We start from the raw sequence: 13,542 nt of genomic DNA, 5'->3' as shown, positions 1-13,542 counted from the left end.
GTTATTTTTCATGTGAGTAACAGGACTGAAAGTAACAGGATTGAGTTTTTCAGCAAAAAATATCAAATACATGACATATGGCCAGATGGCATAGGCTACATGCTAATAGCATGAGGACACTGAGCAAATTCTAGTGACTTACCTAAAGTTAATATTTTTAAAATAAACAAATAACATCTAAGAGATCATTTAGGTAACAGGACATTACATTGAGATAGACCTTCTCAGTATAGTGACAATTTCAAATATAGAGAGGACTATACTTTTGGTCTTACTGAATCTGGTTTTGTGCAAGTGAGATGATTAAATACATGCTCACATTTAGTCTAGGAGTACAATAACCATCATGTTCACACAGCACACACAACACCTCTGCACTTACTCACGATTTCCCTTAACATGAGGACAGGAGAGCTGCCAGACAATAAATGCTGGAAAACAAACAAAAAACGATACTTACTTGGAAAAACGTAATCTGATTACGTTACTCACATTACTTGTAATGCGTACGCCCAGCATTGCTCATGATTACGTCAATGATAAAGAATGTCTGAGATGATGAATATACACACACACACACATATATATATATATATATATATATATATATATTCTATTAGAAACATGTATGTCAAAGTCAATACAAAAAAGGCCTTTTTTGCTTATTACTTTGTATTGTGGAAAACATGGCCAACATCAGTAGAGCCTTCAAGGCTTAACACACAGAAAACAGTTGTTGTTTCTTAGATGTGCACATGGTGAGAAGATGGGATTTAACCATTTCGTAAATAGTTACATGGTTGTTCATTTGGTTTTGTAAAGCTTTACAACAGTTTTTTTAAGGGTAATGATAAATCCAGAAGCTTTATTGTGCCCCGTGTCTGTTTTACATGAATGCTTATATTCTGTGCATAACCACAATCTTTTTTTTTAAATCTTCACCACTGCAAGGTGACAAAATCCTTTCAAATTAGTCACACAAAAATAATAATAATAGCATTTAAGAGAGCATGGGGAGATGATGGAGCGTCTGCAGTATGAAGGTTTTGGTTGTGTTTCAGGTCAGGAAGCATCAGCTCATCTGCATGATTCGGCACTAGAGCCGCAGGGTCCCTGTCACATCACATGGTTTATCCTCCAGCCAGTGTCTGTCCAGCGGTTTGCCGTCCAGAGGAACGCACAGACCTCCACAGGGTCAAGAGCGGAGGATAATTTGATTACAAGTAATTCACTGTGTCTGACAATTTTTTTGTGAACACCCCAAAATATATATTTTCTTTCATTTTATGTAAACATGAAGACTGAAGTCTTTGGATGACTTCATGAGTTTGAAGTGTTTAACTCAAGACAACAGCAAGGATCATGAAGCTCCAGCTCTGAAAGTTCTCTCTAATCAAATGAGCTTTAGTGATTTATAGGGGTGTAAACTCGGTCCTGAAGGGCCACTGTCCTGCAGAGTTCAGCTCCAACCCCAATTAAACACACCTGAACCAGCTAATCAGTATCTTATAGGGCCTAGTAAGAATTAGCTGGTTCAGGTGTGTTTAATTGTTGGAGCTAAACTCTGCAGGACAGTGGCCCTCCAGGACCGAGTTTGGAGCCCTTTTGTCAGTCACTGGATATGTAAATAAGTCCAGGCCTGCCTAGTGATGTAAAACAGGCTGCGTATGTATGGATGATGAGATGGCATGAGGGAAAAATAAGAGTTTGCCATCACAGCAGGCACTGACAGCACGGCTCCTCAAGACAAGCAGTAACAGAGCCTGTTGCTGTAGAATAACCCCTAGTGAACGCCTTACCTAGTTGTTTTGATATGAAGCGGTGCATGAAGAATTTTTTTAACACGGGTCATTTTGTTTCCTAAATTCCATTTGAAATATAATAAGCAAAAAAGCAGTGTATTCCTGTATTTGAATGTACAAAATTTCAAACCCATAGTGAATGTACAACATCTGAATGAAAATTAAAAGTATTGCAGTTTTCATTGATATTTAATTTCAAATAAATGTTTTGCAGCCCATCCTCTACTGGCTCTACTCTTCACCACAATGGTTACTCTACAAAACTTCAACATAACAGAAGCCCCTGTGAATCCCAACATAACAGGACACTGAACACTAACACATCTCTCCCTATATTAATCTTGCGCAAAAACACACACAAAATAACACTTAATTTCAACATTTATTCTCTTTATTCAGTCTGACGCAATGCATGCTGATGGAAACTAGAAATCTGCTGCAACTCAGTCAGTTTAGGTTCCACTTAATACAATCAGATTTTGATTTTAAAACTTTTTCTATTAAATATAATGTACTTTCAGTAATATTTGCGTGAAATTAATTGAATTGAATTAGTTCAAACTGTTCGGTTTGCATTCACATGTCAACATCCCCAAATTTTAAACATTGCTCAAGTCTAGTTTTCCCCACTTTGAAAACCGAAATGCGCTTAATTGTAGTGAATGTGCACTTTTGTACTTCAAATCTTAAAAGCATATTTTTTAAAAACCTGTACTAATAAAATATTAATGAAATAAAAGGGCACTTATGTTTACTTAAAGAGAGTACACTTTCATTACTTTTTAAAAGTGCACTTAGTAATAATGTCAATTTAAAGTTTTACATTTTTAAATCATTTTTAAATTTTTACATTTAAATATATTTAAAATGCACTAAATTGCAACTTTATCATTACAGATGTGTAATCAGAAATGTTATGATTCAATAACAGAAATGTTATGAAATCAAATGATTTTCAATTGAATTGACATCAAATTGTAGTTTAGCATAACTGCTTGACAGCTGCAAGTGGTGGCGATTTTGATTCATACCATAAAGTTATTTAAAATCTTTTGAATTTGTTCAAGTTGTCATTTATCTCCTAAACAAGTTTTACTGTCCATGTGCACGTATAGATTAAAATAAGTGTTCTCTCCATAAATTACAAGAAATAATGCTTTCCTCCATTTTGTCAGCTGCTGGGCTATATACAAAAAACTAAAAAGATAAATGAATAATGACTTTAAATCAAGTTTATTTGTGAACAGTCATGAGTAATTTCATAAATAAATTTGGAATTACAGGTTTTTTTTTTTTTGTTCGCTTTGGTGCTATTTTCACAAGTAAGGTGTACATTTTCAAAACTCTTAGTGCTAATATCACAACAGATCATCAAAAGTGCACTTTTTTCAGACATTTCATCATGTTTCCAATTGTGTTAGTACAATACTCAAAATCACAAAGTATCCTTCTCACAACACAAAAAAAACTGTTTCATCTATATAAATGTTTCATTCACAGCCTTTCATAATGCCATTTCTGTCAAACTTTTGATTTGGATCTCTTCTTGTTCAGTTTAATACATTTGTCTGTTAATTAATCCAACTGATCTTAATGGTTAATCAATGAATCATTTGGTACACCTATAGATTTCTATAGTTTCTGCTTTGTTTGCAATTCAGATTGATCAGAGATGCATCAGAAGAAGGGAGACAGATGGCATAAAATATAGTACATTATGTATGCCATGTGATACTGTAACCTGATTACCATGTACATTACTGTAACTCACCCTTCATTTGTAAAGGTCAACTACAGTATACACTCTAAAAAATAATTCAAAGGATCTGTTACCGCTACATAATTGAATACATTGTTGTAAATGAAAAATTCTAAATTGTTAATTTGATTAAACCTTTTAAGTTGCCAGAATTATTTTAATGAGTTGTCATGACAGAATAATGTTGATAATTACATCAACTTAATAATGTATGTAATTTAAACATAAATATATGTGTTGATTAGTTTAAAACAATATTTACGTTGTAGCAACTCAATGAAATTGGCTTGATAACTTAATTTTTCCACTCCATTTGAGTTCAGGATTTCAAAGCTCCTCCTTGACACTGGCCACAAACTGGGTCTACCCAGGTCAGTGATATCATAACAATGGGCTATTTAGTTTAATAAAGAGATTTATGGAAAAAGACTTGTAAAAATGTGTATGGCTGTTGCTTTTCACTTAACCATTTGAATTATTTCATGAAACTTATTATTATTTTTACTTAAATTATTTTTATGATAAAATATTTTTGATCGTTACTTATTGATGCAACCTATTTTGGCCATTTGAGTAACTAGGTGCATGGTCATTAAAAAAAAAAAAAAAAGTTAAAATAGAGTTAAAGTTAAAATAGAACAAAGTTTCCAGTGATTAACTGAATTAAGTAAGATTAACTTAAAAAATCAGCAATAATAATCCAATTCATTAGCTCTAACATGCTATCTATATTTTCTCTTGCTTTACAAGAACACACGAGTTTGAGGAAGACATTGAAAGGCAAGTGATGACAACTGCCATCATCGGTGATCAACCTACTTCAGGATTTGATCACAAGACGGCAACCATTGTGGTTGAGGGCATCAAAATCCTGAATGGAATGGATATCTCAAGGAGCTGTGCTCTGCTGATGGGCATAATATATGCTCTGAATCTGAGTTACCCCAAGGAACTTAAATATACCTGTGAAGTGTTTCAGAAGCTGTTTCTTGAACTTGATGGACTGAAACCCAGTGCAAAAGTAATGCATCTGAAGAACAGTATTTTCTGAAATCTCTACTTGTTCCAGAGGAAATTTTGTTCACTTTTTTTTTTTTGTAATTTGAGTGTAGGCTGATCTTTGTGTTATATTTCATACTGCTTGAAAAACAGGTTAATATATGAATGTCGCTCCATCGAACAGTCCTAAAAATGATCTCTCCTCTAGCCTGGCCATCCCACACCCCTTCCATTAGAGGTCGGCCTTTTAATCCTGGTCAGTCAGGATGCTAAAGTTCCTCACATCATTGAGCTGCTGGAATGGCAGGAGCAGCTTGACCAGTATATTATGGTCTTGGAACGTCCCTCGCCATGTCAAGATCTGGGGAATTATGTCCATCGCTTTGGAGGGACCCTCGCTGAGGACTTAGCGTGGCTTGTCATGTGGCAGGCAACTTACGCCGCTGACATGTGCTGTCGCCGTGGAGTCTTTCACAGAGACATTAAACTGAACAACCTGTTGATCAATTCAGAAACCCTTGAAGTCAAGCTTATTGACTTCGGGTGCGGGGATCTGCTGAGAGAATCTGGTTATGACGTCTTCTGTGGTATGTATTATGCATCAAACCTGTAGTTTAGGACTTCTATTCTTGTGACGAGTTCAACTATACCCCACTGTTTTGGAAGCTTACCCTTCAGACAAAATGTCTTTCATTCAGGCACACGAAAGTACTTCCCCCCTGAGTACAAAATGGAGGGCAGGTACCACGGGAAACCTGCCACTGTGTGGTCGCTGGGAGTGCTATTGTTCGTAATGGTGTGTGGACGCTATCCAGAAACCAACGACCTGCTGGCGATCGATCGGGGGAAATGGTTTCAACCTGGCTTGTCAGATGGTAAGATGGCATTCATCACAACAAAGAAGACCAATTGTGATTCTAAACTGTACAAAAAAAGGGCGGGAAAAGTAACATCTTAGCCAAGTGGTTGGAATTTTCCCGGAATTTCTGACCTTACAGTTTAGAACAGTCAAATCTTGCAGATTATTACAAAGACAGCAGGTGTAAGGTTCAAGTCTCTCATCTCTCCTGCTCTCCCATTGTTCTGCACAGAATGCTGCCATCTGATTCGATCCCTCCTGCAGCAGAACCCAAGCTGTTCTCCATTCATGGTTTGACCCCCCCCCACCCCTGGTTTGACTAGCTGTGTTACAAGTGTGATCAGTTTGGATTTTTGTACTAGGAGAGTTTTGAAAATGTACACCTAAGCGAGAAAAAAAAAACTGTAATACTGTGTACATTTCTATTAAACCTGTTTCATTGCACAATTTCCACCTTCTTTCTTTCCTTGTTGAACAAGACTGACTCAGAATATTGTATGTCGCATTTTGCTCAGTTTGCTAACAATAGCATGACTTATGACTCAATGTACCAGTAAAGTGACACAAAAATGAAAATGTTTTGCATAATTTACAGTGCATTGAATCTGAATTAGTGTGTTTTTTAACAACCGCAAGGATCAAATAGCATGATTATAACATGATTTATGACGATATCTTGATGTTACTTTGCTCTTATCAGCACTATACAAACTCGTCAAACATTTCATATTGACACATGCTGTAGGTCTGTTTAGATATGTAATCCTGCTAAAGCATTCCTTTCATGATTTAGCACACTGAACCTACTTTCAAGTAAGCAAAGCCTGGGTTATGGATGTTGTTTGTTATACATTTTCACTAAAACCTGTAACCGTGACACAAAGCAGTAGAGACGGTCATTACTAATGAGAGATATGCTGATTATGCCAGTGTTTGTTGGTTGAAAGCAGTTCTTTTTTAAAACACACGTTTGAGGCATCATTTGATCTGAAGCCCACAGCTGCGTTTTTAATATGATCTCTTTGTGTCCAGCCGCCTCTTATCAGACCCTTCATTTGGTGGCCATGACAACTAGGTTGAGAGACGGGACGCTGAAAGAGAGGGGGAGGTAGAGGTAAAAAGATGAAGTCTGCAAATGACAGCTACTTTTACACGCTGCCTAAAATCAAAGAACATGCGATAGCTTAAACATAGGCCTATACTAGAGGAAATGTTTGGAATGCCAAGCTATTGTGTGTGTTAAGTGTATCCTACAAAGATTGATGTATGTTTGGATGAGTGCAAATATTTACTCCCTGTGAACTGCAGCAGATAAAATGGAAGAGGAAATGAATATGAAATATGAGTAAACACTGACAGACCTTCTGGCAACCCAGAAGAATGTTAAAGCATCAGTCTGACACAAGACAGCACGGAAAATCCCACAAACTAGGTTTCCTCCTCCTCCATAAGGAAACAAAGTGCTTTTACTTTATGACATAGCAATTCAGTGAATGTGTAGGGCAGGTAGAAAGATTATAATAATCTGAGGTCAGTGAGGGTCTTTATGTAATGTCTATCGTGAAGTTGAGGAAAATCTAGTGAATTAAGAGTGTCAAAACCTTTGGCAGAAAGTCACATTGCAGAAGCCCCATGACATGAAACGGTTGCTTAGGTTGATTAGGCCAGTTGTATTTGAGGAACAAAGTTCTGTAAAATAAGTTTTGCTTCAGGCAAAAATAAAAGTGTTTTGCCTGTAAGTTCATAACTGTAACCCAAATGTTTACACCATTTAAAAAAAAAAAAATATTAGTTTTAAAACAAATGGAATCTCTTAGGAGCAGTTCACAAATATTACTACTTACTATATTACTAATTGTATTACTACAAATAGACTCGCTAAAAGCAGATATATGGTCATAGCTACATGTTCTATAGGCTGTTGCTTTATAGCTACTAAAAATGAATGAGCTATTTTCGTTGGAGTAAGTGCACTGTATTAGTATTTGGCTAATTGTATAACAGTGGTTTTAGACACAGCACATCGCTTGTATATACGCATGTGTTCAGCACAGAAAATGTGCAAAGTCATGCTGGCATAAACAGATCTCAGCGGTCTGGTCACTCACCACATTTACTTTTGAGTCGAGCCAGTGGATCTCACGGAGTATCGCGATACTTGAGCGTGACCTATTTAAACACCAACCACCACACTGACGTGGGAGTTCACACACTCATTCATTAACAGAGAGTCAGAGACAGTAGGATTGTGGAAGACAGCCGAAGGTATGAAATACTCAGTTAAAACTTTTCTTTTCTTTCTAGTGAATATGCGTTTTATGAAAAGTAATCGAACACAGAGCTGCTCTTGTTTTACCATGGAAATTTCCATGTAATTTCGTTACTGCTTTTGGTGGGAGAGTTTCGTTTTCCGTAATTGCGATATTTACATTTTATGCTGTCTTTATATACGTTTGAATTAATAATGCATTGTGAAATACTAATATAGTGCATGTTTGTAAGGCGCCCACCTGTTGCAGTTCGATCATTGTAAAGTGATTTAGAAAACTACGTATAAAATTATTATAATGCTGAATTTGTAGCCTATATACATGTAAATATGGTTACGTCAACTTTAAAATAACTTTACTATTATACTATTACGTAAGTCAGTAACTAGTAGTAGGCTACATGTGCTGCAATTTGAGGAAATAGTGAAATAACGAAAGAAAATTAGCCTACTTCCTGAAGACCAACTTACATATTCTATTCTATTCTATACTATTCTATTCTATTCTATTCCTAATAAGCAATTAATCATATAGTATTTTGCTCATTGATGTGAATGCTCTTTATACTGTTCAGGTTTTTTCCTTTCTGAAATATGGCTTTAATGTAACATATAGTTGTTGTTGTTTTTTTGTTTTTTTGTTTTTTTTAAATAGTTCCTGTTATTTCTTATTTTACTGTTTTTCATGAAACATATTTTCTTTTCTTGAACCTAGCAGAAAATGGCAGCTGGAAAAGCACATATTGGCAAGCCTGCTCCAGACTTCACAGCCAAAGCTGTGATGCCAGATGGACAGTTTAAAGATCTCAGATTGTCTGACTACAAAGGTATGACCTTAACATTATCTTTTATAACATAAAGAATATTTAACTGTAAAAAAAAAAAAAAAAACTCTGCAAGGAAGCATTACCAGGAAACTCAAGGGTGTGACTTTGGATCGCACAAATATTTTATTAGAGATAGCATACATTGTGTGAGTGTCCTTGTGCACTTGTGACAAATGCTTTATTGCTCTTGTTTCCAGGAAAGTATGTTGTATTATTCTTCTATCCATTGGATTTCACCTTTGTTTGCCCCACTGAGATCATCGCCTTCAGTGATGCGGCCGAGGAGTTTGGGAAAATCAACTGTGAGGTCATCGGTGCCTCTGTTGATTCCCACTTCTGTCATCTTGCCTGGTGAGTGAAAAAGATGAAGAAAAAAGGTCAAACTTTAAAGGGGCCATATAAATATTTTTTCCCCTAATGTCAATGCTGCTAAAGTTTTTTTTTGCCACAAAAACCACCCTCTCTCAGACTCTTGCAAACACACCCATTGCATGTGAAATGAACATTTGCGTGTGGACGCAATCGTTTCTCATGGGAACGCAATACTTTTGTGAGAAACTGCAAAAGCATTAAAACATATTTTGATGTCCCATCTAATTTTTTTTTTTTTTTCCATCACCATGTCCCTTTAGGGGCCCGTAATTCTCTTCTCCGATGACGTGTTTACTGGCGCGAGGGCGGGACAACCTGTCACTCTCATGACATCTCAGCAATAGCAAACCACAACCATCCAATCAAGGATGATCAAGTCCCGCCCTACATTTTTTTTTTCTTGTTCGAGAAGCCATTTCACTCACAATAGGGAAGGAAAGACTATCGCAACTTCTGTTTCATGCCGACTTGTTACAGTATATGATAATTGATGGTTTCAGTTTTAGTTAACAATAATAACCCTGTCTCACAATGGCATAAAATGTGTCACACTCTACTCTTTGTAGCGAAAGTTACTCTTTGCCTAAAAACCACCTTGTCTTTAGACGTTTTAAAGTGCTATTCTATTGTACAGAGTTGACAGACTTGTTCAATATTCATGAACTTACCAATGAATGACAATGTTTTTACCACAACAGGATAAACACACCTCGGAAACAAGGTGGTTTAGGACATATGAAGGTCCCTCTGGTGGCAGATTCCCTCCGCTCCATATCTCAAGACTATGGTGTACTAAAGGAAGATGAGGGTATTGCATACAGGTATGGAGGGATTACCTAAATAAATATATATATATATATATATATATATATATATATATATATATAAAAGTACCATACACACTACCATTCAGTATTTTTTGAAAGAAATGAATACTTTAATTCAGCAAGGATGCATTAAATTAATCAAAAGTGACAGAAAAGACATTTATAATGTTACAAAAGATTTATATTTTAAATGAATGCTTCTTTCTATTCATCAGTGATCCCTGAAAATAAATGTATCACAGTCCCCCCCCCCCCCCAAAATTAAGCAGCACAACTGTTTTCAACATTTAGAATAATAATAATAATAATAAATGTTTCTTGAGCATCAAATCATATTAGAATGATTTCTGAAGGATCATGTGACACTAAAGACTGGAGTAATAATGCTCAAAATTCAGCTCTATCACAGGAATAAATTATGTTTTGAAATATATATTTAAATAGAAAACAGTTATTTTGAAGTGTGATAATATTTCACAGTGTTGCTGTTTCAAATAAATGCAGTATTAGTGAGTATTAGAGACCTAAAAAAATATTTTAGAAATCTTACACACTCTTGAACAGTATTGTATCTTTGTACTACTTAGTGATGGATTTTGGCACAAAATATTAGAATAAAACAATTCAGATCTCCCGCTGTATATTGTTATTAACTTCTTTTATTTTTTTAACTTAGAGGTCTTTTCATCATTGATGACAAAGGCATCCTGAGGCAGATAACCATCAATGACCTGCCAGTGGGCCGCTCTATTGATGAAACCCTTCGCTTGGTGCAGGCCTTTCAGTTTACTGACAAACATGGAGAAGGTATACAGCATATTCTCTTGCCTTTGGACTGAAAGTTCTTCTTGATTTTACATACTATTCCTTTTATACAGTACAGTGTAAAATGGGTTTCCATTTTCAAAAAAATATATCTGTAATATTTAATATAAATTTGCCTTTTTGTTGTCACTTTTATCCTAGTTTGCCCAGCCGGATGGAAGCCCGGAAAAGACACAATCAAGCCCGACGTCCAGCAGAGCAAAGACTACTTCTCCAAACAGCACTAAAAAACACACTAGACTGTGCAGCATTGTGTAAGAGTGGTAATAATATTATTTATAGTGATATTGTGGGTAGTTATAGGACCAAAGTGTGTCATACTCAAAACTACCCGAAATATACTGTAACATTTGAGCTAGTATGTATAATGTGTCTTTTTGTTGTGAAAAGAGATTGTATTGTAAACAATTTTTTCCATTTCAAACAATAAACCATTTTTAACTATAAACAGTTTTTTATTTAAATTACGGTTATTTTCTTGTATACTTTAATGAACTCAGAAGGCTAAATAAATATGTAGAAAATAAATAAATATTAGTAAATATATTAATCAAATCATTGTCTGTTCTTTGTAAATGAGGGCTTTGTGTTTGCCGCCAAATGCGCGTGATCGGTGACAAGTGACTCGCGCGCGCTCACCGATTTGTCGCGGTCAGCGTCAGCGGTTTACCTTAAAAAGTTATAGCTGTATTCTTATTTCGGTTTTTAACAATAAATTATTATTTTAATCAAGTAACACTTTGTCTTACATAAACATCGATATATTTATTGAATTATCAACTTGTTGAATTGTTTATTGAAGCCATAACAGTTTTTGAGGGGATCATTTCAGTGTGAGGAAGCTAACCTTAACATTAAAGTTAGCGCAAACATGACAACCAGACAGAAGAAACTGACTCAAGAAAAACAGGTGATTGCTGAGGTGAGATAATAAATCAATGACATTTAAAGTGTGAACGTAAATAAAATATGCCTTTACAAAATATTCCATGCTTTCAAATAAGGAGATCAATTCAACTTTAAAGTGGTTTCCGTTGTGTTAACTTACAACTGTAACATCATACTAGTATATTAATTTGAGGTCTGCTTCATTCATTATAAGAGGCTGTCAGAATCATGATTTCTTTATTTTATTATTGTTGTGATTATCAGTGACAGTGGTCGCAAATGCAGTTACCACAGTTTTACTGTAAACACTCCTTGAGGTAACAGTTAACGTTAGGCTAACATTAACTGGAAATATGGACTAGCGTAAGACTAAACGGTAATTTCTGTAATAAATAGCAGGTCAATACCGTAACAAAATATTATTGTAATATTTCAGTTGTAATGCTTTAAGACCCATTATTAGTGCTTTTATTTAACTTCAGTCCTTGTTTGTCTGCACTGCCGTAAACCGAGATGGTTGTCATTCATATTTCTGTAACGTTCACGTTACATAAAGACCAATTGATGTTCAGTATATATTTGACTTATGTTCTCAGTTCTCACAGTTTATCATAGTCATGTTTGACAAGGAACTGTCATTTGATAGTCATATTTCCAACGAGAACAACATTCTTTTCCTTCGGAAATCTCGCTAGGTTACAGAATATTCTAACGTTAATCTATTAAAGATGCAGAAAAGTTCCTGCATTCATAACTTGACTGAATTATTGTTGTAATGCACCACTGGTTGGATGGAACAGAATTCCCAATGTCTCCATAAATAAAGTGCAGTTTGTTCTGAACGCAGCAGACAGAGATAAATATATCTAGGCTATATCATCATAAAAATCATTATGTAGGTAACTTTATATATTATAAATTATAAGGTATATTTTCGAAATCTTAAACACTCAAAATTCATCCTGTGAAAAGAGTTTTGAAATTAGACGTGTTTTTTTTTTTAAATTTGACAAAATTTACTGCATTATTTTATAATCAAATCTTTTTCTAAGCTTGACAAAACATATCGTTGGAAAGGTATGGGTCTCTCAAGGTTCCATATTTATTGTTTTGTGACAGTAAAATGATGCATCAAAATAATTTCAATGGAATGTGGGTGTCACCCCGTGGCTATTTTTGGTACAGCGCCTAAACAAAATCTCACAGGAACCTTTTTGTGGTATCAATTTCAAATTTGGAACATAACTTGGTTATACATGTTATATGACTTTGATTTTCTATCAATTTTAGAGTCAAATTATATATTATTTTGTAAAATATATTTGGTATAAAATTAAGCAATAAGCCCCGCGAAGAACAGGGGAACAGCTAAGGGGGTTTTAGGCACTCCCTCCGCGTCGTGCCTAACAACTAGCTGTTCTAAATCCACTGTAAAACATGGCTTCAAGGGGATTATTGCTTTTATAAAACGGTTACTCCATAAAAATATGAATTTTAATATTTATTTTATTCCTAAAATAATCTCCAGCAACAAAAAAATATAACGTTATAACACATTTATTCCTCCGCCAAGCAATGTAGTTCCAAAGAGGTTACTAAGCAACACATGCAGCAACAGAGAATCACAAACGGCAGTTGCGCAGTAACACTAATGTAATGCGGTCACATGTTTGTTGACCAACTTACAACGGCTTCGAACGCGGCTCAACCAATCAGTATCAAGGACTGGAACTATCCGTTAATAAAAAATGTACAGTAGTACAGTACATTTGCTGTACAGTAAACTTAAACGTCAAAAAACAGTTTTAACACTATAGTTTTTCGAAGTGGTTTTACTTAAGCAGTGTCTTTTAAAAAAGAGTTCTGTATTCCAAAGCTAACTATTTAAGTTTGGATAATGCATTTTCACATCTATGCTTAAAAAGGTCCCAAAGCTACTATTCTATTAGATCAGTGGTTCTCAATTCCAGTCCTCGTGACCCACTGCTCTGCACATTTTGTATGTCTCTCTTATCTGACACACTTAGTTCAGTTCATGGAGTCTCTCCTAATGAGCTGATGATCTGGTTCAGGTGTGTTAAATAAGGGAGACATACAAAATGTGCAGAGCAGTGG

At 35.3% G+C, this 13,542-nt stretch overlaps 2 protein-coding genes across 3 annotated transcripts; both read left to right on the top strand.

The window, feature by feature from the left end:
* Positions 1-4,727: 4,727 nt before the first annotated feature.
* On the top strand, positions 4,728-5,723 carry LOC311087214 (serine/threonine-protein kinase pim-1-like). Its single transcript, XM_084120485.1, has 3 exons — positions 4,728-5,147; positions 5,259-5,435; positions 5,652-5,723. The coding sequence occupies exons 1-3, from the start codon at positions 4,889-4,891 to the stop codon at positions 5,714-5,716; spliced, it is 501 nt and encodes a 166-aa protein (XP_083976611.1). The 5' UTR covers positions 4,728-4,888; the 3' UTR covers positions 5,717-5,723.
* A 1,824-nt stretch (positions 5,724-7,547) lies between these two features.
* Positions 7,548-10,987, top strand: prdx1 (peroxiredoxin 1). Of its 2 annotated transcripts, none has more exons than XM_084119386.1 (6): positions 7,548-7,684; positions 8,404-8,515; positions 8,713-8,866; positions 9,586-9,708; positions 10,391-10,521; positions 10,681-10,987. In XM_084119386.1, exons 2-6 carry the CDS (start codon positions 8,410-8,412, stop codon positions 10,764-10,766), a joined length of 600 nt encoding a protein of 199 aa, XP_083975512.1. In that variant the 5' UTR covers positions 7,548-7,684; positions 8,404-8,409; the 3' UTR covers positions 10,767-10,987. The 2 variants fall into 2 exon arrangements, with proteins under 2 accessions (XP_083975512.1, XP_083975513.1); XM_084119387.1 differs by having other exon boundaries at positions 7,577-7,684; positions 8,407-8,515.
* The last annotated feature ends 2,555 nt before the right edge of the window (positions 10,988-13,542 follow it).

The sequence above is a fragment of the Abramis brama genome (genome assembly GCF_963993115.1).
Source record: "Abramis brama genome assembly, chromosome: 7".
NCBI classification, from domain to species: domain Eukaryota; kingdom Metazoa; phylum Chordata; class Actinopteri; order Cypriniformes; family Leuciscidae; genus Abramis; species Abramis brama.
The sequence above is the reverse complement of the archived record's forward strand: the minus strand, read 5'-3'. Positions and strand labels throughout refer to the sequence as shown.

Bases quoted from the DNA above. Each gene is read 5' to 3' on its own strand.
- LOC311087214 (XM_084120485.1), top strand. From the start codon at position 4,889: ATGGTCTTGGAACGTCCCTCGCCATGTCAAGATCTGGGGAATTATGTC. The intron at 5,148-5,258 runs GTATGTATTATG...TCTTTCATTCAG, and splicing joins TGGTTATGACGTCTTCTGTG to GCACACGAAAGTACTTCCCC. The intron at 5,436-5,651 runs GTAAGATGGCAT...TGTTCTGCACAG, and splicing joins TCAACCTGGCTTGTCAGATG to AATGCTGCCATCTGATTCGA.
- prdx1 (XM_084119386.1), top strand. From the start codon at position 8,410: ATGGCAGCTGGAAAAGCACATATTGGCAAGCCTGCTCCAGACTTCACA. The intron at 8,516-8,712 runs GTATGACCTTAA...TCTTGTTTCCAG, and splicing joins CAGATTGTCTGACTACAAAG to GAAAGTATGTTGTATTATTC. The intron at 8,867-9,585 runs GTGAGTGAAAAA...TTACCACAACAG, and splicing joins CACTTCTGTCATCTTGCCTG to GATAAACACACCTCGGAAAC.